Source organism: Mesoplodon mirus, assembly GCF_964341445.2.
Source record: "Mesoplodon mirus genome assembly, chromosome: 7".
Lineage (NCBI taxonomy): Eukaryota > Metazoa > Chordata > Mammalia > Artiodactyla > Ziphiidae > Mesoplodon > Mesoplodon mirus.
This window is the reverse complement of record NC_138983.1, coordinates 47,914,210-47,938,885: the sequence shown is the minus strand read 5'-3', so window position 1 is coordinate 47,938,885 and position 24,676 is coordinate 47,914,210. Positions and strand designations below refer to the sequence as shown.

General features: G+C 40.1%; 1 protein-coding gene across 4 annotated transcripts in view; it reads right to left on the bottom strand.

Moving 5' to 3' along the window:
• Positions 1-986: 986 nt before the first annotated feature.
• The window catches only part of RAB30 (RAB30, member RAS oncogene family), an 84,074-nt gene continuing 60,384 nt past the window's right edge, over positions 987-24,676 (bottom strand). Inside the window, exons 3-7 of one of the 4 annotated variants that reach the window (XM_082626939.1) lie at positions 21,064-21,147; positions 14,450-14,633; positions 9,153-9,337; positions 5,076-5,177; positions 987-4,371 (exon numbers count right to left, since the gene is read on the bottom strand). In XM_082626939.1, coding sequence (XP_082483065.1) covers positions 5,091-5,177; positions 9,153-9,337; positions 14,450-14,633; positions 21,064-21,147 — 540 coding nt within the window. In that variant the 3' untranslated portion in view covers positions 987-4,371; positions 5,076-5,090. The other 3 variants (XM_082626938.1, XM_082626941.1, XM_082626940.1) reach the window with 3 other exon arrangements.

The following is a 24,676-nucleotide window of genomic DNA, read 5'->3' as shown; positions in this document are numbered from 1 at the left end:
TTTAAAAAATTCTGTTACAAATAAAAAGTTAATACATTCATCCTTTGCACACAAAATACATTCTTTTTACTTTTACTCTCAGTATGAATTATTTCTTAATAAAAACCGAAGCTACAATGGATGGTCAAGTGGTTTGGCAATTTGACAATGTTTTTTCAAGAAGGAAAACCCAAACTTTAAAAGACAGTCGATATATGTAAAGGAAATTGTATATTAAAAGTGCTCCTGGGGCTTCCCTGGTGGCGCAGTGGTTGGGGGTCCGCCTGCCGATGAGGGGACGTGGGTTCGTGCCCCGGTCCGGGAGGATCCCGCGTGCCGCGGAGCGGCTGGGCCCGTGAGCCATGGCCGCTGGGCCTGCGCGTCCGGAGCTGTGCTCCGCAATGGGAGAGGCCACAACAGTGAGAGGTCTGCATACCGCAAAAAAAAAAAAAAGGGCTCCTTCATTGAATCCTAGAAGATTGAGTGCTGCTCTCCAGCATGATTTGTAGCCGCCCTTTCAAAAAACGTGGAGGACTTGGAAATTCTCTATGTGATAACAACTCAATTTCTACAAGACTGAAGCAGTCTTCATTGACTATCTAAATGATAGGCTCATAGAAAAATTCTTATAGCCATATTAGGATGTTAGCCATTATTCAGGAATGTCCAGTTGATCTAAGATTATAAGTTGCATACTCTAAGTAGGATTTTAAGAGGACCTGCTTAAATGAACCCAAGTGACTTTGATTTGCTAGACTAATTAAAAGATGTGAAAACATATGCCCACACAGAAAACTTGTACACAGATATTTATAGCAGCATTATTTATAATAGCCAAAAAGTGAAAATAACCCATATGTCCATCAACTGATGAACGGACAGGTAACATCTGGTACATATATACATACAATGGAATATTATTTAGCCATAAAAGGAAATGTATTGATTCATGCTGTAACATGAAACATGGTATAACATGAAACTTGAAAACATTATGCTAAGTGAAAGAAGCCAGACACAAAAGAGCACATATTATATGATTCTTTTTATATGAAATGTACAGGATAGGCAAATCTATAGTGAGAAAATAGATTAGTGGTTGCTAGATTATGGTGGGGAAGCAGGGAGAGTGATTGCCAATGGGTACAGAATTTCTTTGGGAGATGATGAAAATGTTCTGGAGTTAGATAATGGTGATGGTTGCACAACTTTGTGAAAATACTAAAAAAAACACTGAATTGTACACTTTAAAGGGGTGAATTGAATGGTGTATGAATTATATCTTAATTTTTAAAAGAGAAATGCAACTTCATTTTAAAATATTTTGCTCAGATTCCTACTCCCTCATCCCCCTTTTTAATGTTGAGTGAAGTTTTCACACAATCACCTTTCTATACAATGTTTTCAGCTAATTGCACTCAGGTCATCATCAGCTTATATTTCTAATAGGCATTTTATTAAAAAAATACATGAACACATAAGATATGATACAGCATCCTGTTAATATCTGCATATTAACATTTAAAATCAAGTATTTTGCTTGTGTTGAAATAGATTTCATATTCAGATGTATTCAGATATTACTGAGAGCCTATGCTTGAAACCAACAACCAATTAAGAGTTGAGTTCATATGATTCCATGATGAACATGTTTGTTAAAATTATGTTTACATTTTGATCAAAAGAGATAGGAAAAGGGAAATCAGGGATTCTCTAAGTCTTCATAAAACAGCTTCTCTAAATATTTTAACTAGCTGCTGAGAAGACCTCCAGAATTATATATTTTGTATCTTATTTCATCCCTATACTAAAAGTCATGCATTAAAATGTATGCAACAATATATATGGGCACACTTTTTCCCTTTAGATGATCTAAAAAAATCTCAACCCTTTATTATCTGAAATTTTTTTTATCTGAAATTTTAAGCAAGTTTTTTTTTTTTTGCTGAAAATAGCAATTTTACTCACACACTTACATTTATGTAAGTGTATTTAAGTAGCTCCCTTACATATCAACAAAGAAGCCCCAACCTTCTGGTATATCTAGAGGACACTTCAGTGAGCAGAAATTAGAAGCCAGCATTCCAGTCATTTGAAATTTTCTACAACAGGGACATGAAAGCCCCAACATACCTTAAAGGGATAAAAGGGTTCACACAAAAAAAAATTTTTTTTAATAAATCAATTGACATTCATTGTCAGGGAGCCTACAAGAAAGTTCTGCTAACATTCTGCAACTGTATAGGACAAGAGAATATATATTCTTAATGATTACTTTCCAGAAAGCAGTATGTTTAGCAGCTGTTTTTCAGAGGGCTTATCAAGTTTTGCTATTGTTATTTAATCCAGGCATAACTGTGTAACCTTAAACAAAAGCTCTGTACCATTCAAGCAACTAGTGACAAATTATCCTAGCAGACCAGATTCGTATCTTTTGTTATTCTGTGCAGGAATTTTTGCTTTATTAGGCATTTGGTATACCAATTTTTATTTCAGAACTTAGTGCACATGTAGAAAGGGAAAGAAACCCTACTAAATGTAGGTGTTGGTAATTACGTCCATCAAATAATGTCATGTATGAAATTACATCCTAAAAGCAGTTGACAAAACTGGGATTCATGACTCCATTTTTACCAAGAAGAGAAAACAAGAGCCACATAACCAGAATAATTCTTCAGAAGTATACTTGGTTATCAATTATATGTTAACTAAAGAAGAAAATACATGGATAACTGAAGAGTTAATCAAAAGTAAGATTGTGATCTAAATCTGATATCAATAAGAAGCTAAGAATTTATAAATACCTATCCTGACATTCCCCAAGGGAATAATAATTATCACCTTAATGAGCTTTTTCTGTCAATTTAAAAAAAATTGAGGCAGAAGGGCTATAATAAATGGCAAACATGGCCCTTTAAAAAGAAAACAGGATCAACCCATTTTTCTTCTAATGGAGAATGGGATCAAGAAGAGAGAGGTTCAAATTGCACTGTGAGGTATCTCAGTAATAAGGTTAAGTTTCCTGATAATGACTTTACGACCCTGGAATTGCCCACTGGGTAGAGAGAGAGAATGCCTTTCTTGAAGTAGGTAAAGAAGTGGAGTCTCTTGGGTAACAGTTATGCCCTAAGGCAGAAGAATGGATCAAATGAGTGATTTTCTTTTAAGGCCCTTTCAGAAATGGAGTTTTTTTTTTTACGTCAGGAGGATTCCTTGTTTTGTTCTAAGGATCTATAGTTGTATCAGACCATCCAAAGTCTGCTCCTAATCAAGGAGAAAACTAATATTTGAGTGTTTACTGTTTACCAAGCATTTTCAATTTATCTAATTTTTACAATAATTCTGACAGGTATTATTACTATTAGTCTATCTTGTGGAGGAGGAGGAGGAAACTGCAAGAGATTGTGCTTTGCATAATGTTATAGCTAATTCATGGGAATATTAGGACCCCTCACACCTAGCCTAGTGTTCCCCCTTCTAAATACCTCCCTACATCACTCCCTGAAGTGTCAAAGTCACAACCCGCCAAGGGAACTAGAACACAATACCTCTGAAAATTCTGCTTTAACTCAGTAGGAAAGTAAAATTTTGACTCTTGCATGTCACAAAGTCAGTTAAAGAAGAGGGTAGCTTTTGTGCTCTGACTTCTTATCCAAACGAGTCAAAGAAATTCTCACCCAAACTGAAGCGTTTCTCACCATACTGATGCAAGACCAATGACTTTTTTAGAAAGACCAATGAAGAACCATCTACCAGCCTTGCAAGGATGCAAGTTACCTTGCAGGTGGAATCACTTGGGTAATGGGCTTCATTAGCAAATGTTGCTTATAGTTATCTCTGATTTTCAAATCAAAGACCTATATCTTGTTACTTTCTACATAAAGCAATTTGGCCTCTGTTCTTTTAAAATTATTTTCAGATCATGCTTTTTCAAGAGGATCAAACCGAGTAACCAAATGTCATTTGAGACTTTTCCAAATAGATTTTGGGGCCTGCTTTTTGCCAGTGACCACCAGCCCATCTGTGACAGGAGGTGCAAAACTTTAAGTTGGTAATTTATGGGATTTTAACTGAAGATTCCGCTCTGCTAAAGAGGCCTATCCTGAAATCCTGAAGAAATACCAAGTACTCACTAACACTGAGCTTGGCCTATGTTTGGCAAGTGACAAATACATAATTTCCATGATTTCATGTAGATTTCAACTTCTACTAAAACAATACCTTTTTAATCTTTAACTCAAGAACCAGTTTGTGATTTCAACAGGACATCAATGAATGGACTTGGAAAGCAATCCCAGCCTAGGGCATAACAGCAAGCCAGTCTCGACCTAATGACATGTAACCAAACTCCTTCCTGGAGAGTGGGATGCACTTTGGGCAGAAGAGCAAAGCCTTAAAAAAAAAAAAAAATAGCTGTGGGTCAACAGATATTTAACTGAACATGTTAGGAGAAGCAAAGTACTACAACATAGAATTTTAATAGGTCATCTGGGCCACCCCAACAAACGCTGGGATCTTCTCCACATCATCTTTGCCAAGTTCTTATCTAGGCTTTGCTTGACAGAGGCAGCCCCTTCCATGGTGAACCAACTTTTTGAGAAAGTTCTCCCTGACGTGAAGTTCAAATCTGTGGCCCTATGACCTCTATTCAGTGGGCCTCATTCCACCCCTTTGAACAACAGAGTCTTGCTCTAATGTACTGTGTTCCTCTCTCTTTCCCAAGCTAAATTTCCCTAAATCCTTCAAATATTCTTCAAATGTCTTAAATTTTAAACTCCTTCACCATCTTTGTTATGCCTCAATTTGTTTTTAAACTATGGCTCCCCAAAATGATTGCAATGTTCCCATGGGTTTAGGAAAGGAGATGAAGTATCATCTCCCTTGCTCTAACATTATTAATGAGCTGTTGGAAGGGATGATAATTTCTTAATTCAGTATGCTCTCTCCCCAGTGTGAGAATGTAAGGGAAGCCAGTTTTCCCTCCAAACACAAATAGGCTCATGTCACAGATATGAAATCCAAAAAGAAGGAAAAAAAAAAAACCAAACACATCCCTCTCTTATCCCCAAATTAGTGTTCAACCACACACTGCTTACATGGAGTACATTTTGTCAGAAGGATGAGATAACACATGTTTTTTCACTGCTTTTCATTTTCAAGTTAAGTCTCAGGAGGATTATAGTTGCACTGAAACACATCTGTCAGGGCCATGGTTGAGGAGAATAAGTAACCAGTTGAAGTTAAAAAAAAAAACTCTAGAAAAAAGAAAGGGTAAAACCCTAGAAGAGCTCTTCTACAGGCTAATAGGGCAGCAGTCCCTAAAGTACTTATGATTATGAAATACAGAGTTCTGCAGGATTAAGAAATAGAAAATGTCTATCTTTAAAGCTATTGGTTTGATACGTGGGGCAAAAAATTAAATAGTTTTTTCCTGATTATAGTATGATCTCATTCACGTAGCTTAGTTTATTATAAAAAAAAGAAGTTTTCATTTTAGTCAGAGGACCAATTCAAAATCACTTGCAACTGGTATTTATTCAGAAAGATTCATTAACTGAAACTTGATGCTGGATCTAGAAGAATTATGGGGTAGCTTAAAGGGCAAATGAGGCAAATCATGGTCTAACACTGGACGTCACCAGTGTCCTCCAAAGACATAAATTCATAAACAGAAGAAGAAAGAAGAATCCAGCCTTTGGTTAAATTCTGCCTCCTCTCTCCAGCAAGTCTAAATTGTTTACAGGAAATAGCCCTAATCCAAGTGTCTTATTTTGGCCAGTGGTTTTTACCTTTCTTAACAAACTCTAACTCAGAAATTGACACATTGTCAAATCAATCCATTTCACTTTCATTTTTACTTATTTTCTTTCCTCTTTACTCAGGTAGAGGTGCTAAAATGAAATGACTTTAAAAAAAAGAAGGAAAAAATGGCTAGGAAAAACTAATGGCCTACTCTAAGTAATCCACAGAAAGGATAACTGGCCCCATATAATCAAATTTAAATGTTAATATAATTCAATAGATCTAACAAAAGCACATAAAGGACTAAAAAGCCTTGCATAGGTAAAGGACAAAGCATAAAATCCTTTGAGGATACAGTCTAGACAAAGCCATAATATCATTAATATAAGCAAACTACATGATTTCACAGATTCCCCAAATCTGACTATATGACATGAATATGATGTATTGTAAATTGAAGAAAAGTTCGCCATATATTTAGTAACATTATTAAAAAAAAGAAAAAGATCACACCAAAATGGAGGCCGACATGGACTCTGGTAGTCTTATGAGTCAGATCAAGCCATACTGAATTATGAGAAAGCAACCCTCTTTTTCATCCACCATTAAATGAGAATTCATTTTTATTTAAGAAGGCTCATCTTAGCAAATATTGCCAAGACAATAAGGACTAGTAGGCAAACCAGTAAGTTTAGGTCCTGGCCTGGGTTAAGATGGCCACATTTAATTAGTGTCCTTTCTCAAGTTCTATTTGATAAATTTCTGTTTGACTGAAAAAGCTCCTCTTGGCGCTAAGTTGTTTATTCAACTAATATTTATTGAGCACCTACAATATCGTCAGGGCTTGTTCTCAAACTTGAGATACATCAGTGAACAAGTGTCCATAAGGCCTAATCTAGAATTCATACAACTAAGAGAAAAAAAGAAACAAAGCCCTACATTCTCATGTGTCCCTGCTGATGTGCCACAGATGGGTGACTGTAAGTACAGAAAGGCTGGGAAGGGTAACAGGGAAGAAAGGGGCCAAGAGCAGAGCTTTCTAATACCCTTCTGAGTTTGGCCAAGAGTAGATAAAGGAGACTGAGCCCTAGGAAATAATCTCAGAATGCAAGAGTGGCCCTACAACCTGTTATTTTACAACTAAATTTGTCCAGTCTAACAATGTTCTATTTTCTAAGTTCATAAAGCAACTTTATTTTCAACACACTTGCTTCTGTAAGACAAAGTTGAGTCATGATGTGCTGGGGACTTTGGATTTTTGCCCTAAATGAAAGATAGTAAACCTAAACTTAGGGACATTTCCTCAACATTTAAAAAGAGTTCTTCTGCCCACTTTGAGGAACTTTTCTGAACACCTTTACTTGCTGGCTTGGTGGGGAAAACGGGGAGGGAAAGGCAACCATGATAAATTATTTTGTTTGGTGTTTATTAAAATGATTTTTCTTTCCTATAGAGATAGGTTCTAAAATAAAAGCAATTCAAACTTCTGGGATCTCTTTCTCTTACCCATAGGATCAGGACAAGCATGGTGAGGCCAACCATAAGTATCAGTCCCTTAAACAATATGTACAGTCCCCATGAGCAGATAGGTCGCTCTGAAACCTACTAAAGAAACGCTAGAAAGGCTTCACCAATATTGCGTCTCTACATGACTCATTGCTTTAAAACTCAATAGCTTTCACACATCAATATATCAGGACCAAGACTGCCACCATCTACAGCAACAGTGGAATTATGTATCATATCCTTATCCCATAACTCATCCCTCAATTATACTAAGCAGCAAGCTACAGAAACATCTGACAGCATCAACAGCAAATACGTTTAATTACTTTCCCAATTTGCATTTATATCAGTGAACAAATTGGAAGGTATCAAAGTATGGCACTGAAGAAACAGTAACACATATTCAGCAGCATGGCTTCCATTTTGAGTTCTGTTTTTAAATTGGCTAAGTAAAGGCATATATACCTCCATTTGAATTGGAGATTTGTAGTAACACATGTATATAAGGAAGGGAGGGAAGGAGGGGGATAAGGAGGAGAGGAGGTAAAAAGGGAAGACCAGGAAATAAAGGAAAAGAAAAAGAAACAGGAAAGAATGAATGGTCATGAGTCTGAAAGTAACATTACTACAAGGAGATGACAAAAGACTACTCAATCTGCTGCTACGAGCAGAATTTTTCTAAGGTTATCATTGCAGATACAAAAATCGTGAGACTTTTCATCTGTTGCTATTCTCACTTACCGTACTAAAAACACCTACAAAATCCTAAGCCTTGGTCTGTCCAAGATGGATAGTACCAGGAAGTAAAAGACGTGACCTGCTATCAAGGACTGTGCTCTGCTTGGAACTCTGCACGGCAGTCCATTAATCCACAGTATTTTGGTCAGATCGGGTCTGTTTTCTCACACTACTCATAATGTTTTAGAGCTCATCTTTTATATTAGGGTATCCACCATTCTCTCTTTTTTTTTTTCCATTTTTCAAACTTTTTCATTTAGTTAAAGGGCAGGAAAGAAGGGAGAATGGAAGAAAAAAGTGGTAGAGATTTAGAGGGGAACAGGAAAGGAAAAGTATTCTCTTTCCCAACAAATCTACCCTAGAAAAGGTGATAATGAGATTTTGAGAAAGACATGGACTTCCCTTTTTTCTTTTTTTTTTGTTTTGTTTTGTTTTTATTTCTATGAAATGTATTTAAGGACATCAATGTACTAAAACGTTTGGTCTGTGAAAGAGTGGAATCATTAGCACCAAAAGGAGTCATGGAGCTTGTATACATTAATAAAACAATGATTGCTACTGTTGTCACGGGTAAAGGTTTCATTTCATTTTTACATCCCAAAGTTCTTGAAAGTGCCCATGGGAAAGAGAAATAACACTTTTCAAAATCTCCATGGAGCCATCAGCACGCACCAGAGACAGGACTTGGCGTTCCCAGTTTTGGTTTACCTGGTAGACAAGAAAACCAGGGCCCCCAGAAGCCCTAAAGAGCAGCCCCCACATGCACCCACTGACGTGCAGGAGGGATCCCTACAGTACGTCTCCCCCTGGACTGTGTTCAGGAATGCGTTTTACTTGCTTTTTTAAAAAAAACAAAAGCAACATGCTCTGCAGATCATGGAGCGCCTAGTGCAATTTTCTCCTTGATCCGACTCCAGACTGCAAAAGGGTGAAACCATTATATGTTCTGCTAATGCTGGCCTGTGGACAAGGCCCTTGGCCTGCCATGCTTTGTAAGCTCAGGAGCCCACAGGAGTCAGAAGGTCCTAGAGCGGGACCCATAGTCATCGCCAGATCTCCCCAGCAACTGGTGGCCCATCAGGGCAACTGCTGATTCCTCTTGCTTCTCCTTGCCTCAGCCTTTAGTTGAAATTACAACAAGTCAAATAGCTGATACTTTTCCCTTCTCCAGGTAAGGGTGAGGATACATTGTTCACAAGTGTGTTCTGCCTGGCTTCACTGATGAGGCGGCACGCCAAGTCAAGGAAGAGTTTCTCCACGTTATCGGATTCCTTGGCTGAGGTCTCCAGATAATACATGTCCTGAGCTTCTGAGAATTCTTCAGCTCTCTGCTGGGAGACCTCTCTCCTTTCAGCCAGATCAATCTTGTTGCCTAAAATAGCGGTAAAATCAAAGAGGGAATCGTCATTTGACTTTATTGCAAGTTTGGAAACATCAAAATTCAACTCCGTATCTGAAGTCAAACCAGAGAGATGGGCAAGTAAAGCAAAACCAATGTGACTGTGATTCCTGGATTATTTATTTTAAAATACCAATGCCGGGCTTCCCTGGTGGCGCAGTGGTTGAGAATCTGCCTGCCAATGCAGGGGACACGGGTTCGAGCCCTGGTCTGGGAAGATCCCACATGCCGCGGAGCAACTAAGCCCGTGAGCCACAACAACTGAGCCTGCGCATCTGGAGCCTGTGCTCCACAACGGGAGAGGCCCTGACAGTGAGAGGTCCGCGCACCGCGATGAAGAGTGGCCTCCGCTCTCTGCAACTGGAGAAAGCCCTCACACAGAAACGAAGACCCAACACAGCCAAAAATAAATAAATAAATTTAAAAAATAAATAAATAAATAAAATAAAATAAAATAAAATACCAATGCCATTTGTAATGGCAAAGAACTGGAAACAACCCAAAAGCCCATCAGTTGGGCACTGGCTGAATAAACTATGTCACATCCATAGTTATTTGGAGCTACTTAGCACCGTAAAAAGCAATAAGGAATATCTCTGTAGGCTGCCATGGAATGAGACATTAGGATATATTGTTAAGCAAATAAAGCAAAGTTGAAAAAAGTGTATATAATATACAATTCTCTAAGAAAAAGGGATGAAAAAATACACTTTATTCTTATTTTTTTAATGGAAGACTAAAACAAAATTTTAATTTTAAAGATAATGGTTACCTACGAAAGGAACAAGTTTGAGGGATGAAAACCAGACCTTTCTAAATATACTTCATTTTATAGATTTGACTTCAGAATCTTATCAATGTTTTACACGATTACACAATTAATATGAAATTAAATTTAAAAAGCAATTCCTAAAGTTGAAAGCAAAATTAAACAAATGAACCTGTTTATCATGAAGTGGCATAACCACACAAAGAGGAACTATTTCAGGTGAGTTGAAGATAATGTAACCAGTAATTTAACCATGTATCCCCAGTGGCACATACCCTAAGGACAAAAAGAATTGAAGGAAAAAATCTTGAACTGTCGCAGTGATTATCTTGTCGGTGGTAGTGTTGGCATCATTTTTCTGGGGCTGCTATACATGTTTTAGGGGATAAAGCAAATGAGTAATTACGCCAGTGGCATTAGGACAGGGATTTTTAGCATGGGAGAATGGAAATACAGATATAAGATTAATGAGGTTAAGTAAAATTTCTGTAGTCCTGAATTACAAATGGAAGTATCAGTGTGAATAATTCATGGTGTTATTTTATCTTTAAAAAATTTTCTACTTCTGTTTTGGAAATCTGACAAAGGTGATATGTCAACTGTGTTACTTCCCAACATTGCTCATGGTAAAAGTGACCCTTGATTGATAAATTCCATCCAGCCTGGGAATTCTATGTATGAATTATAAATACCTAATAGAAAGCCTTAACTTTTGGCTTCCCTGAGTGTGATGATTCTTCATCTGAAGAGACCCTGAAAGTTAGGCCTGTCGGGTTGTTACAAGAGAGATGGGCTCCTATGGGGCATTGAGGCTTCTAGCCAGGGCAGATCCTGCACTTGCCTGAAGTGAACCTTTTCCCTTCACATCTCAACTGTCCCGGGAGGTCCTGGACAGCTCTGTGGACTGCTATGAGGGATGCTTCCACTGAAGAGGAATGCTTGATGCTGGCTTACTACTAAGCTGTGTTTCCTGTCCTGTATCCTTCTAAGTGACTGTGATACCATGTGGCCTATGGTAGTCTTGTCAGTCAAAATGTTTCACAGAGCCTAATGAGACAACCCCCTGTGGATGCTACAGAATTCACCACATACGCACACACACACCAGCTCTGTCCACTGAAAAGCCTAAAAGCCATCACCTAGTAAAGACGATTCCTATCACCTTGGTTGTAGCCTCTAAATACAACTTCCCATTGAAAAGAAACACTGCTTCCTGAAGAAATGGCTAATTCCAGGTCTGGGGCAGGAAATGCACTGGATGTGCCTCGAACACTTGTCATCCCAGAAATCAAGAAAATTATCAAAGATTCCTGGGTCATGTCAAAAGGACTCAGGAGCCCACTTGAAGAAGCTCCCACTGTCAAAGTTGGAACAACTGAAGCATCAATAATAATAATTACAAGGGGCTAGAATACATCAAATATATTTAAATCTATAGCAATATTCAAAATATAAACAAACTTCAATAGTTGCTTTTGGAAATCTAGGGAACCAACTCATTACTTTGGAAAGTAATAAATGGAAAAGAAAGAATCAAGCATTTTTCTTGACTGTCCTATGAGAACAGTACCTTGTAATACCAACTATAAAGTATATCTGCTAAAACGAAAAACAAAACCTAAATCTGACCAGGCTCTAGATTTACCTACATATCTGCCAGAAATTTAGGTGATAGAGGAACATATCAAATGACACCACCAGGGTGAAATAACAAAATTCAGACTTGAAAACTCCACAGGACAAACAAATGCTTTAACAAATAAATTCCCAGGGAGCAAAAATGGAGGGATAAGCTACAGCTAAAAGGAGAATCAAAAGACATAAAAATTAATTACAACATACAGACCTTATTTGGATCTTGATTTGAATAAATTTCTGATGGATGAGTCAATCAAGGAAATTTGAACATTGCCTAAATTTTTGATGCTATTAAGGAACTGTTAATATTTTTTAGGTGTGAAAATGGCATTGCAGTTAGGTTCTCTTTTTTAAAAATTTTTATATCTTTTATAGAGATACACACTGAAATAATGTAAATTGAATTAATATGACATCTGGGATTTGCTTCAAAATAATCTGAAGGGGAAGGCAGACAGAAGAGATGGGGAAAAGATAAAATAAGGTGGGCTATGAGTTGTTAATTGTCAAATCTGAGAGATGGGTATATGGGTGTTCATTATACTGTTTTCTCTATTTTGCTTATGTTTAAAATTTTCCATAATAAAAAAAATTTTTAAAGCCAGTGCTGGAGCCGCATAGCACAGGGAGAGCACCCCTCTTTGTGACCACCTAGAGGGGTGGGATAGGGAGGGTGGGAGGGAGACACAAGAGCGAGGAGATATGGGGATATATGTATATGTATAGCTGATTCATTTTGTTATAAAACAGAAACTAACACCATTGTAAACCAATTGTACTCCAATAAAGATGTTAAAAAAAAAAAAAAAAGGCCAGTGCTGGGACCATCCTGGTGGTCCAGTGGTTAAGAATCCACCTTCCAATGCAGGGGAAGCAGGTTCAATCCCTGGTCGGGGAACTAAGATTCCACATGCCACGGGGCAACTAAGCCCTTGTGCTGCAACTACTGAGCCTGTGTACCATAACTACAGAGCCCACGTGCTCTGGAGTCCGCACACAACCAGAGAGAAGCCCATGCACTGAAACGAAAGATCCTGCATGCCACAACTAAGATCCGATGCAGCCATAAATAAATAAACAAACTTCTTTTAAAATAAAAAATAAATAAAAAGGTAGTGCCGGGCTTCCCTGGTGGCGCAGTGGTTGAGAGTCCGCCTGCCGATGTGGGGGACACGGGTTCGTGCCCCAGTCCGGGAAGAGCCCACATGCCGCAGAGCGGCTGGGCCCGTGAGCCATGGCCGCTGAGCCTGCGCGTCCAGAGCCTGTGCTCCGCAACGGGAGAGGCCACAGCAGTGAGAGGCCCGCGTACCGCAAAAAAAAAAAAAAAGGTAGTGCCTCTTTCATACTGAGCTGACTGATTATGTCCCCTCATATCTTCATTTAACTTCCTTAGATAGAATCCCAAGTAGTAATGCTTTGACTCATGTTCTCAAGGGCTTTATGTCCAAAGTGGAGGTCTTTCAAGCTCTTCACAGCAAAGGTTCTCCAGTGTGCAGGAGGGTTTTCAGGACCGAGCTAATGCTCATAGAGAGGCAGATACTTAACCCAGCAGCCTGAAGGAAAAGTCCAGCAATCTGTTACAAGGCAGCACATTACAGTTGGTTAAACACAGGCTTTGAAGTCAGTCTTACATGCTGAGTGACCCTGGGGAAAGAACTTCACCTGTCTGAGCCTTGCTTTCCTCATCTGTAAATTTGGGATCATGACACATAATATTCCTAATATGATTCCTGGCACATATACACTAGCTATAACGCTTTCTATAAAGTGTTTAACTTACTGTTAACCATGATTTTTAACTTAATGTTTCTGAGGTTCTCTCCTGGATTTCCAAAATTCAGGTCTTTCTAGAATATACAACAATGCTCCTTCTTAGGAAGAAAACTTTGTTTTTCTTTTTTTTTTTTTTTTTTTGGCCACACAGCACAGCATGCAGGATCTTAGTTCCCTGACCAGGGATCAAAACTGTGCCCCCTGCAGTGGAAGCTCAGAGTCCCAACCACTGGACTGACAGGGAATTCTCGAGAAGAAAACATTTTAACAATCAAATATTATTAACATTTTTCCATCACCAATAGAGGATTTTTAACAATCTAATCTGTTTTGCCGCAATTTCATTTTTAATGGGTGCATTTGTCACCACACACAAAAAAATGGTTATTTTCTGCTTTCCCCCCATACTAAATAGAGGTTCTACCCTCCTACAAGAGGAAACAAACTGTAGAATTTCCCTTATTCTTTCTGAAAATTAGAATTTTCCAAATCAGTATAAATGTAAGAAGGGAAAAAATTAACCAAAGTCCATTTTTTAGGCAAAAAATAATTGCTTCAATAATGAATTCCTTATCAACGTAGATATATTTTACTTCTAGACCAGCAGTTTCCATGGCCTAGATTTTTTTGTAATGTTTAGCAGCCCACATAACTTTCATGGCAATCCACCTTCTTCCCTAGAGACTGCACTGATAGGAAAATCAATCAGCAACATTTTCTACTTTACTTTTCTAAACCATCACCATGGGATAGGATCTATTTCATTTTCTCTTCAATTTCATTTAGAAGAACTGAACGTTGACCACATGAATTATACAGGAAGATTCCAAGGCATGTGGCCTTACGTGGTTATAAATTCTCTGATGCTCACAAATCAGTGTCCCTCCTCATTAGTCCTTACTTACCCACTAGCACAGTGATGACCTTGTTGCTAGCATATTGTTCTATCTCCCGCAGCCACTCAGGAAGGCAACGGAAGGATTCCTCACAGGTTATGTCATAGGTGAGGATCAAGGCATTGGCGCTTCGGTAATAACTCTGGGTGATGGACCGAAATCTCTCTTGACCTGCTGTGTCCCAGATCTGGAGCTGTAAAGGCATAAGAGAAGGATCAGGTTGGTGAAGCAAAAAAGAAAGACAGCACTGCCTTGCTTTAGTTTAGAAACAGAAGCACCTTCACCCAAATAATTTCATGGTTATTTTTTGCCCTAAGAAAAAGGCACCTACAATTTTTTTAAAGATTTGTTGGGTGAGCCTGGTTAAAGATAGGGATTCACTTTGATTTTTTTTTCTTTGTTAAATTATTTTGAGTTTCCCCTTTATTCTTTTTTTTAAAGGCATTTAGATTATTTTTGTATAACTTCATTTAAAAAGTGAAATTAGGGTATTTATAATCTACTTAATTTTTATTATAAGCCTATTTCCCATAAGAATTGCTTTTTTTATCTGTAGACTCTTCATTGCTCATATCTTTAATTTTCCATTTTGTTTATTTTCTAAATCAGAAAGTATATTCCTATGTCTTTTTTTTTTTTTTTTTTTTTTTTTTGCGGTATGCGGGCCTCTCACTGTTGTGGCCTCTCCCACTGTGGAGCACAGGCTCTGGACGCGCAGGCTCAGCGGCCATGGCTCACGGGCCCAGCCGCTCCATGGTATGTGGGATCTTCCCGGACCGGGGCACGAACCCGTGTCCCCTGCATCGGCAGGCGGACTCTCAACCTCTGCGCCACCAGGGAAGCCCTCCTATGTCTTATTAAAGCTTTACATTCATATAACATATTTCAAATGTTCTCCTTTTGGTCATAAGCAATCCCCTCTATTCTTTATAAAAAGAAAAAAAGACAACCAAACTCTTGAGCACTTACATGCCAAGCTCTATTCTAAATACTTTACATAGAATAACTCACTTAGCCCTCACAACAACTCTATGAGGTAAGTACTATTCCTATATCCATTTCTTACATGAGGAAACTGAGGCACAGAGAGATTAATTAACTTGCTCAATGTCTCACAGCCAATATGTCCTAGAGCTGATTCAACCAGGCAGTGTGGTCCCAGAGTCCCTGCTCTTAATCATAATGCCCTATTACAAAAGTCAGGATCCAGGGCAAGCTGTCACTGTGACTGTTGGCATTTCAGTCAGCAACTGGAGAGGGAAAAAAAAAATCCATTCAAATGAATATATTAAGGTATTATCTTTGTTAATGAAAACAGGAACAATGCCATGGCAGGCAAAGAAAATACTTTCCCTCCACCACTTGTAAGCTCTGTGACCTTGGGCAAGTCACTTAATCTCTTTGGGCTTCGGTGGCTTCTTTATAAAAAGAGGTTAATAATATGCAAACCTGCTGAAGTCATTTACCTGATGGTTCTAATAACAAAGAAGGCAAAACACTTCTCACTTCAACCTGAATTTCCCTGCACAGAGCAGACCTCTGAAAGAGAACTCTTCCCCAGAGCGACTGCTGAGTGCAGAACAAATCCAAGGCCTTGAAAAATCACACCAACAACAATCTTCCCTTCTAACTGCATCAATTTCACATGTCACAAAATGCCTTCACCCCCATTAACAGAACATCATTTCCTCAGGGGAGACCTTCTGGAACCTTCAGATTAGGCCAGATTCCCCATCCCCACCCCCAAATAATCTCTCCTGCAACCTACCCTGCAATTCTCCCTCACAGCACCTGACACACTTGAATCACTTAGTTACTTGTAATAACTTGTTTCAGAACCGTCTTCCTCACTAGACTGAAAGCTTCATGAGGGGGAAGTTGGGGTCCATTTTACTCTCCGTTATCCCCTATACCAAATCCAGTGTTTGGCAAAGAGTAAATGTTCAAATATTTATTCACGGTCTCATTTCATCCTTTCAACAACCCAGTGAGGTAGGCAAATTTATGCCTCTCTTTCATTAACAGGTTACTCGCAAGGCTGGGACGCAGACTCCAGGCCTTCTGACTCCCAGGAGAGGACTCAGTCCATACACCGTGCTGCTTTGCTGCCAGAGACTGATTTAAATGTACATCTGCATCCAAAGAGGATGAGGCAGTTGGTATCACCCTCTGCTCAGACCAGTTTAGCTGATGAGTGACCGGTGGTCCCTGCCACCAATCAGCGGCACACAGGCTCTCCTTTGATTTGGAGTCACAGCTGCCCTTTGATGATGTACATGAAAGCCTGTGTATGCTGAAGGCGACCATACAGATGTTACAGCTTTTGCCAGGACAAAAGCTACTTCTCTTCTCTGCCTCAAACCTAGGGACATGGTTCCCCTCTGCCAGGCTGTGTCTTAGAACAAGAGACTATTATTTTAATGCTGCACGGAGCCTCGAAAAACACTTGTGATTGGATTTAATACTGCCAATCATTAGAAATCAGTATGTTCTCATGACTGGCACATCTTGAGAACAGCTCTGAGAATGAAAACCACTGAGATATTTTCTAGAATAGTGATTGTATGTCTTGGCTGAGATGTCGGCTGTTTTCCCAAAGGGGCTGCCTGTTTCTAGCCTTATGGTTAATTCCTGAGGAGATCCATATTCCACTGCCTTTATTATTCAATGGTTTCACTATTATTATTCAATGGTTTCACTATTCTCTCTGCAATTCATTTGCTCTTTTTCAGCATTTATAGATCATTAACAGATGCAGAACACTGTGCTAAGCACAGAGAGGATGCAAAGATAAATAAAACACGGTCCCTGATCTCAAAAAGCTCCTAGTACAGGGAGGATGAATACATAGTTGACTAACCATGGTAAGATATGAGATGTTTTATTAAAGAGGGGCCAGCAGGAGCGTGTCTCCTGGTGTTAGTCTTATGTCCATGAATATGTTCTCAATACCACTGCCCTGGGCTTTCTAACCACTCTCACCTCCAGTATGGGGCTGCACCATTGTCTACTCTCTTCTTTGTACCACCACTTACACCTCTATTGCCTCACTGCTACAAGAACGTACTGCAATCATTGGTTTACTACTATGTCCCCTTGTTAGACTAGGTTCTCTAAGGGTAAGGGTTGCCTTATATTTAACCTTATACCCCTACTGCCTTCCTAAAACAGGCCATGGTACGTGGTGGACACATTGGAATGATGGCTCACTGAATGAACAAAGGATGGTGGAATCACAAAGGAAGGATGGATTCATTCTGCTTAAATGATTAGCAGAGTATTAAAGAAGATTTCACAGATGAAACATTTCAGCAAGATGACAGTAAGTTACTAGGGAACAAAGATACTTTACCTAACACAGTGCCTGGCACAAAGCATCCACCCTAACACAGGATGGCTGGATAAATGAAAGGATGGACAGATGGCTGAAAGAGGAAATACACATGCATACTTTCAAGACTTTCCTATCTATGCAATATATACCTGATGAGAGAAAAATCCAGCAAATCTTCTACTTCTATTATAATTAATCTCCTAAGGTTAAAATGTCATAGACTGAGCTTAGAGTTTTGCTTATTACTCATTAATTTATGATAGGCTAAAAAAATCAGTGGTAAGGAGAAAATTCTATATAAGTTTAAATTATATTTTCTACCCAAGGTCACCTTCATAATACAGACCACTTTAAGAGAAGGGCCTCTTCCTCAACTTTGCCTCTACTGATTGGGCACTAAGACTTAACAGCTATGAGAATCTTTCTAACACCTTTGCTTAGCTGCCTGTGATGTTGGGAGTCATCCTAGAAAGAATGGGACTTGTAGGAGAGGCTGAGGGTGGATGATGAGCAGTCAGGAGAGAAACCAGGGTTCTGGTCCTGCCCTGCCACTTGCCAGGTGGGTGATCCTGTACAAACCACGGGTGGATTCTCTTTCCATTGGCTCTATGGGGCCCTGAGAAAGCCTGCAAACTACTAGCAAAAAGACACTTAACTCTCACCAAAAAGAGGTATTCAGTTAATGTTAAAGAACACCAACAATAATAAGACAACAACTGCTTCCTTAGTGAAGCCTGGGCTGCTCTTCTCACGTGTCCAAGTGTTAATGAGACCCTTGGACTAATGTGGTTGAAGAGGGTCATTTTCTATCTTGATTCTACATATACGGCTAGAAAAAATCCCAGGCAAATTAATTAGGACTGGATTTCGGAGATGAACCAACTCTCACTTCTCATAGACGAAGGTCCAGAGGCCTAAAGTGATGATGGGAACGGGTACTGTGCTGTGATACAAAGATAAGTAAGATATAAACCTTGTTCTTGGGGAGCCTGTGGTCTCGTGGTAGAGTTAGATGCTATAAAAAGATGGATTTTAGCTGAGTATAATAAGTACTTAAAAACGAGGTTATGGTTCACGGAAAGTGGCATAAATGTAATACCTAAATCTGAGGATTCAGGAAGGAAAAATAAGCCTGTTCTTTAACAATGGGGACCATTTCTTATTCACTGCTATCTATTCCCAGGGCCTGGCATATGGCAGGCATGAACCTTTCTGGTCAAAGGAATGAACTCATACATATATATGTATATAAATGGGAAACCCAAATATCTGGAAATACAATGCCTAAAACAGAAGTTATGTTAACCCAGCTCCTTGGGATGGCACCACCTGCCTCTGCTGGAACAAGAGAGAACTACAAGTGGCTCTTCCTGCCGCCGCCTCTTGAGTGCACACTCCTGGCTCCCTTCTCTCCCCACCCAGCTCCTTCTCACCACCCCAACGCACAGTTTTTCTGACCTTTCCAGTTGGCATTTATGTGGATTCCACACCCTGCTTTTATTTTCCAGAGCCCCCAGCTCTCCATCACTACTGTATTTGGTGTAGATGTCTTTGCAGTAAAAAAAAAAAAAAACCCTTTGAAGAGTCAAGGCTGGAAGAGACACTAGAAAAGATACTGTCCCCCACTCAGAAGCCTCATCCTAAACACATCTCTGTATGTCTGTGACATGCTGTAAGAGCACCCCAGAGCTTCTCTGCCCTTCCTGAGGCATCTGAAGGTAGGAGTGCAGGTACCTATGGGAGAAGGATGCAAGTGGCATGGACTCAAACTTGGGATGCTGGGGTTGGGATCTGGCTGGAACTCTGATGCCATGGTTCTCACTGTGCTGCTGATGCCAAGGTCATCCCTTCTTTCCATGGGACTCAACTCTGAAAGATCTGACCGTGGAATTTCACTAACTCTGAGGGGCACAGTGCCAAAGATCAGTATCTCTACCCTCCTTCCAAGTAATTTAGTCTTTTTTTTTCTTCTTTTTTGGCCACACCACGCGGCGTGTGAGATCTTAGTTCCCTGACCAGGGATCGAACCCGTGCCCCCTGCAGTGGAAGCACAGAGACTTAACCACTGGACCGCCAGGGAAGTCCCCCAAGTAATTTAGTCTTACTGCACACTTCTTTCCATCACTTCCCTCTTTCCTTGCTCCGAGATAATGGGCTTACTATGCCTTCATTCTCCCCTGCTCTCAGAGCAGTAGAGACCCCTGCCAGGGAGGCAGTGGGGTGCACTGGCCCACACAAAACCGCTTCAGATCCTGCCTACCTCCCTTGCTAAACTGTGTAGCCGTGGATAAATAAGTCACTCAACCTCTCTGAAAACTATAAAATGAAGACAATTTACCACTTACCTCACAGAGTTTACAATAAGGATTAAGTTAAATGTAAAAATAGGTAGCAGGGGGATTGATGCATATTAGGCACTGGAAAAATACTACCTCCCTTCTCCTGTTACTGAACTCAGACACCATAGCTCATACAGGTACCAAACCATCCAGAGGCCACAAAGGGGACGGGGCAGATCATGGACCCTTCCTGGACCCCTCATTTAGTATTTCTTCCTTACTAGGGATAGGGGTAGGGTGGTAGACAGAATAATTCTAATAAATGATTCATACAACAGAATGACCCATAGTGAATGTAGGAATCGGGGGGCTCTTTCATGAAGCTGCTATTAAGAAGAAACAGGGAGCTCAGGTCCGTGCTCTGTGATGACCTAGATGGGTGGGATGGGGGTGGGGGAAGGGAGGTCCAAGAGGGAAAGGATATATGTATACACATAGCTGATTCACTTTATTGTACAGCAGAAACTAACACAACATTGTAAAGCAATCATACTCCAACTTAAAAAAAGAAGAAGAAGAAGAAATAGCTCTGCATAATGGCCCAACTCAAGAGATCCCCAAAAGAAATTTCTTCCTTGTTTTTTTTTTTTCTGGCCATGCCACACAGCATGCAGGATCTTAGTCCCCTGACCAGGGATCGAACCCATGCCCCCTGCAGTGGAAGCACGGAGTCTTAACCACTGGACCACCAGGGAAGTCTGACACGACAAGAGACAGGACAAACTTGCCTTAGCTCTTCTCTCGCTGTCTTCCCATTTGTAAACACATCACCCATAACCCCTTCCTGCCCCTATAAACGGAAGAGAGGAACTCTGTTTGGAAATAAGCTGCCATGGCTGAGTATGTTATTTTCAGTGTGGGTTTCCATTAGGTGATTTAATAAATGTTATGAAAACACTACTTCCTCTCACACAACACAATGAAACCCTATTGAACACTTAGTATCTTACCTTTACTTTTTCACCATTAATCTCCACTGTCTTAATCATAAAATCAACTCCAATTGTGGCTCCTTGTCCTGGGGGGAAAAGACCCTAAAGCAGAAATAATAGAAAATAACAATAAGCAAATCTTTCAATTAAATGAGATTCTCCCCCCACCCCACCCCATTACTACCCATCGCCAGCTCCTTCCTTTGGCTGAGTTAACTGGTAGAAGAGAGAACTCTGGTTAGTGTCATGGGAACCCTGTTTAATTTAACTTTGTATATATGTTTTGAGGGGAGGAGAAAGGAGGGTGCATGGGGGAGAGAGAAATGCTGAAAGAAGAAGGAAGGGGAAAGGGGGACAAAGAAAGGAGGAAGCAGACAGAGAGGGTAAAGGAAGAGAGAACTGGGAAAGGACGGGGGACCTGACTTCAAAGAATGAAACAGAAAAATCAGACACAAGGATAAGACACGGAGCTGCAGGGATGAGATTGGGATGGTCTGGGTGGGGGCAAAATGGACAGGTGCTCTAAAAGGTAAGATCAAGGAAGATTAAAACTGGCTATTAGTCTAGGGCATGGACAGCCATGGGGGTGAACAACCAAGATGAAAAAACAAACAAGAACTCAACACAAGAAACGTGAATGAGACAGTGATCCTTTGAATTTCCGTCTGCCCTGAGAGTGATAACTATTTCTGTACCATACAGATATAACTATATGAGATCAGGGCCAATGACCCTGGGAAGATAACTGAAGAAAAGCAGTCATCCAGGGAGACAGTATAGTAGAAATAGCACCAAACCAGGAGGCAGCAGCCTAAGGATCTCTGAGTGACCTTAGGCAAACCAGTCCTTCTCTCTGGTCTGATGTAAGTATTTCAAAACAAAGCTTTACATCAAATTGGAAGCTGAACTAGAAAGGTATGATTTTAGTAAAATTACATGTATAATGTAATTTACTGTCACATAATATTTCCCGTAAGCTTAGGGAGGGAGTTGAAGTGGGAAGGAATTCTATCAAGAAAGAACCCTTCACCTAGTTTCTCTTCCCTCTTCACATTCATACTCCAGAATTTCCAGAAATTAAAGTAAAATGGACTTCATTAGCTCCGGGAGCTAAGACTGGGGCATCTTTAATTAAGTCCATTCCCTAACAAGAGAGTTCTTTAATTAAAGTTTGATCTTAAAAGACTGAGCATCAGACCAACAGAAACTGTTCCACTGCATGTCTGCAAAAGATGTAAATATAAACATTCATAACTTTGCTTACAAATATTGAATCAATTTTCTTCTATTTTGGTTTGGCTCAAACACAAGGCTGCCAAGCTTCAAGTTTACAGCTCCAGCTGTTTTGCAGTATAACAAATGCCAAAAAAGAAAACAAATCCTTCCCAGTGTCTCCCTCATCATTTTGTTCCCCAATTCCTCATGCCTCAAAAACAGCTGAATCCAATTCATTTTAACTGTCGACTAAATAACAAAACTAAACATAATCCTGTCTATGAAATATGAACTTTGGGGGGAGTTGAGGGACTGGGAGTGGTAAAAAGTAAACAGAAAAGAAAAATAAGGGGTGGTGTGCTTATTGGTAAAACTTACTGTTTAAAAATCAAAGTATTTTTACCCCTAATGACAAGAATTATGCTTTTAAAAAGAAAAGCCAGGGCTTCCCTGGTGGCGCAGTGGTTGAGAGTCCGCCTGCCGATGCAGGGGACACGGGTTCATGCCCCGGTCTGGGAAGATCCCACATGCCGCGGAGCGGCTGGGCCCGTGAGCCATGGCCGCTGAGCCTGCGCAACTGGAGCCTGTGCTCCACAACGGGAGAGACCACAACAGTGAGAGGCCCGCAAACCCAAGAAAAAAAAAAAAAGCCAGACTCCTATGGTCTCAGAGGTTAGAACATGCAAAAGATAAAAAATATCACACTGTGAACCGGAAGATCTGGATTCTAATCCTAGCCTTGCCACTAACATGATATGAGATGCTAATAAGTCATTTCATCCCTCTAAGACCTGAGTTTTTTACCTATAAAATGAGAAGAGTGGGCTTAAAAGTCTGTAAGGGAACTTTCAGTAATTAGACAAGGTCAAGGGAACTTCTGACAAAGGGACTGAAAACTTTACATCTCTGCAGTCTTGTCCTCCTGCCAAAAGCAGAAAGGTTACTAATGGTAGGGGGAAGTAAAACCAGTTGGAGTTTCCAATATTACGCCATGGCGGTTGACTGAGCCCAGATGCCTGTCAGCTTGTTACTTTTGATTTCACCAGGCCATGGCTTAGTAAAAAGTCCTATTCTGCGTTCATTATCATGGGAAAAACCTTGACATTTCCAAAGGTGACTCTCTGCCCTCAAGCTGTTTGTGTTATCCAATCTGTCTCTCCAGTTTTCCAGAGAACCACAGACTGTCAGAGCTAGAAGGGGCCTTGGAGATCACAGGGAGGCAGGAAGGCTCAGCAAGGGGGCGGAATTTCCCCAGGCTCACGGGGCAAGAGCTGGGACGAGGGCCCGTGTCTCCACTCTCGAGCCAGTGTTCTCTCCTGGGCACCAGGTTGCCCTGTGCCTTAGACAGAAGAGCTATTCTCAACCTTCCCCATTAGCACTTTATGAAAATGCAAGATGCATGCATGATAAATCCTGAAAAGGATGCCATTCATAATTTTCCAGGAAAACACAGAAGAAGGTCAACCTCAGAATGACTTCCCACCCATTTCTGTGTGAAATCAGGTATATAATCTCTGGCAGTAACTCTCAAAAGGGCAGCCCCAAAGGGAACTTGTACTTAGAACAAACGATAAGGACTCAACCCAGAGGGAACATTTAATTTAGTTCAAATAGTCCTTCACTGTTCTCATTTCATTCCCGAGGAATAGATTAGAAAAATCAGCATATTTGGTTCTAAACCAAAACGATTTGATCAGTTTTCTGGGAGGAACTGAGAGGGCATCAGCAGGGAGCTTGAGGGGTTTAATTTGAATTTGAGTTTTTAAAAAGTTAACATTTAGGTTTAACTTGACATCCAGATTCGTTTGTTTCCACCTTTGGATTATTATTAATGAGTAATCTATTTTTTTATCTGATAAGCTATTTTTGATACTGCGGACTGAAAGAAAAACCACTCACCCCTTTTACTAAAAGAAGCCACAAGAGAGGCGTGGGAGGGCTGGTGGAGACCCATTGAGCCGTGCTCCCTGGAAATGGTTCAGAAACTCTAGTCTATACGAACTCTTACGTATAAAATAAATAAGCTGTGAGGATATATTATACAACACTGGGAATCCAGCCAAAATCTTATAATAACTATAAATGGAGTCTAACCTTTAAAAATGGTGAATCACTATGTTGTGCACCTGTAATATAATACTGTACATCAACTATACTTCAATTTTTTAAAAAGTTAAAAGAAAGAGCAAAGGATATTTCACAGAGAAAATAGTGGTCATGTTCACCGTTGCTGAGACTTCAAATAAGATGAAAATTTTTAAATGTTGAAAAAAAACCCTCTAGACTAGGCTATGGAGCTGGTACACTTGCAAAGGGCTCGTTAAGCACTGGCAGACAAGAGGCTGGCGTGGGTACCACTCACCCATCCTGTCAGGATCCCCTAACCCCGAAGGCCAGATGGAAAAACCCGACCCCA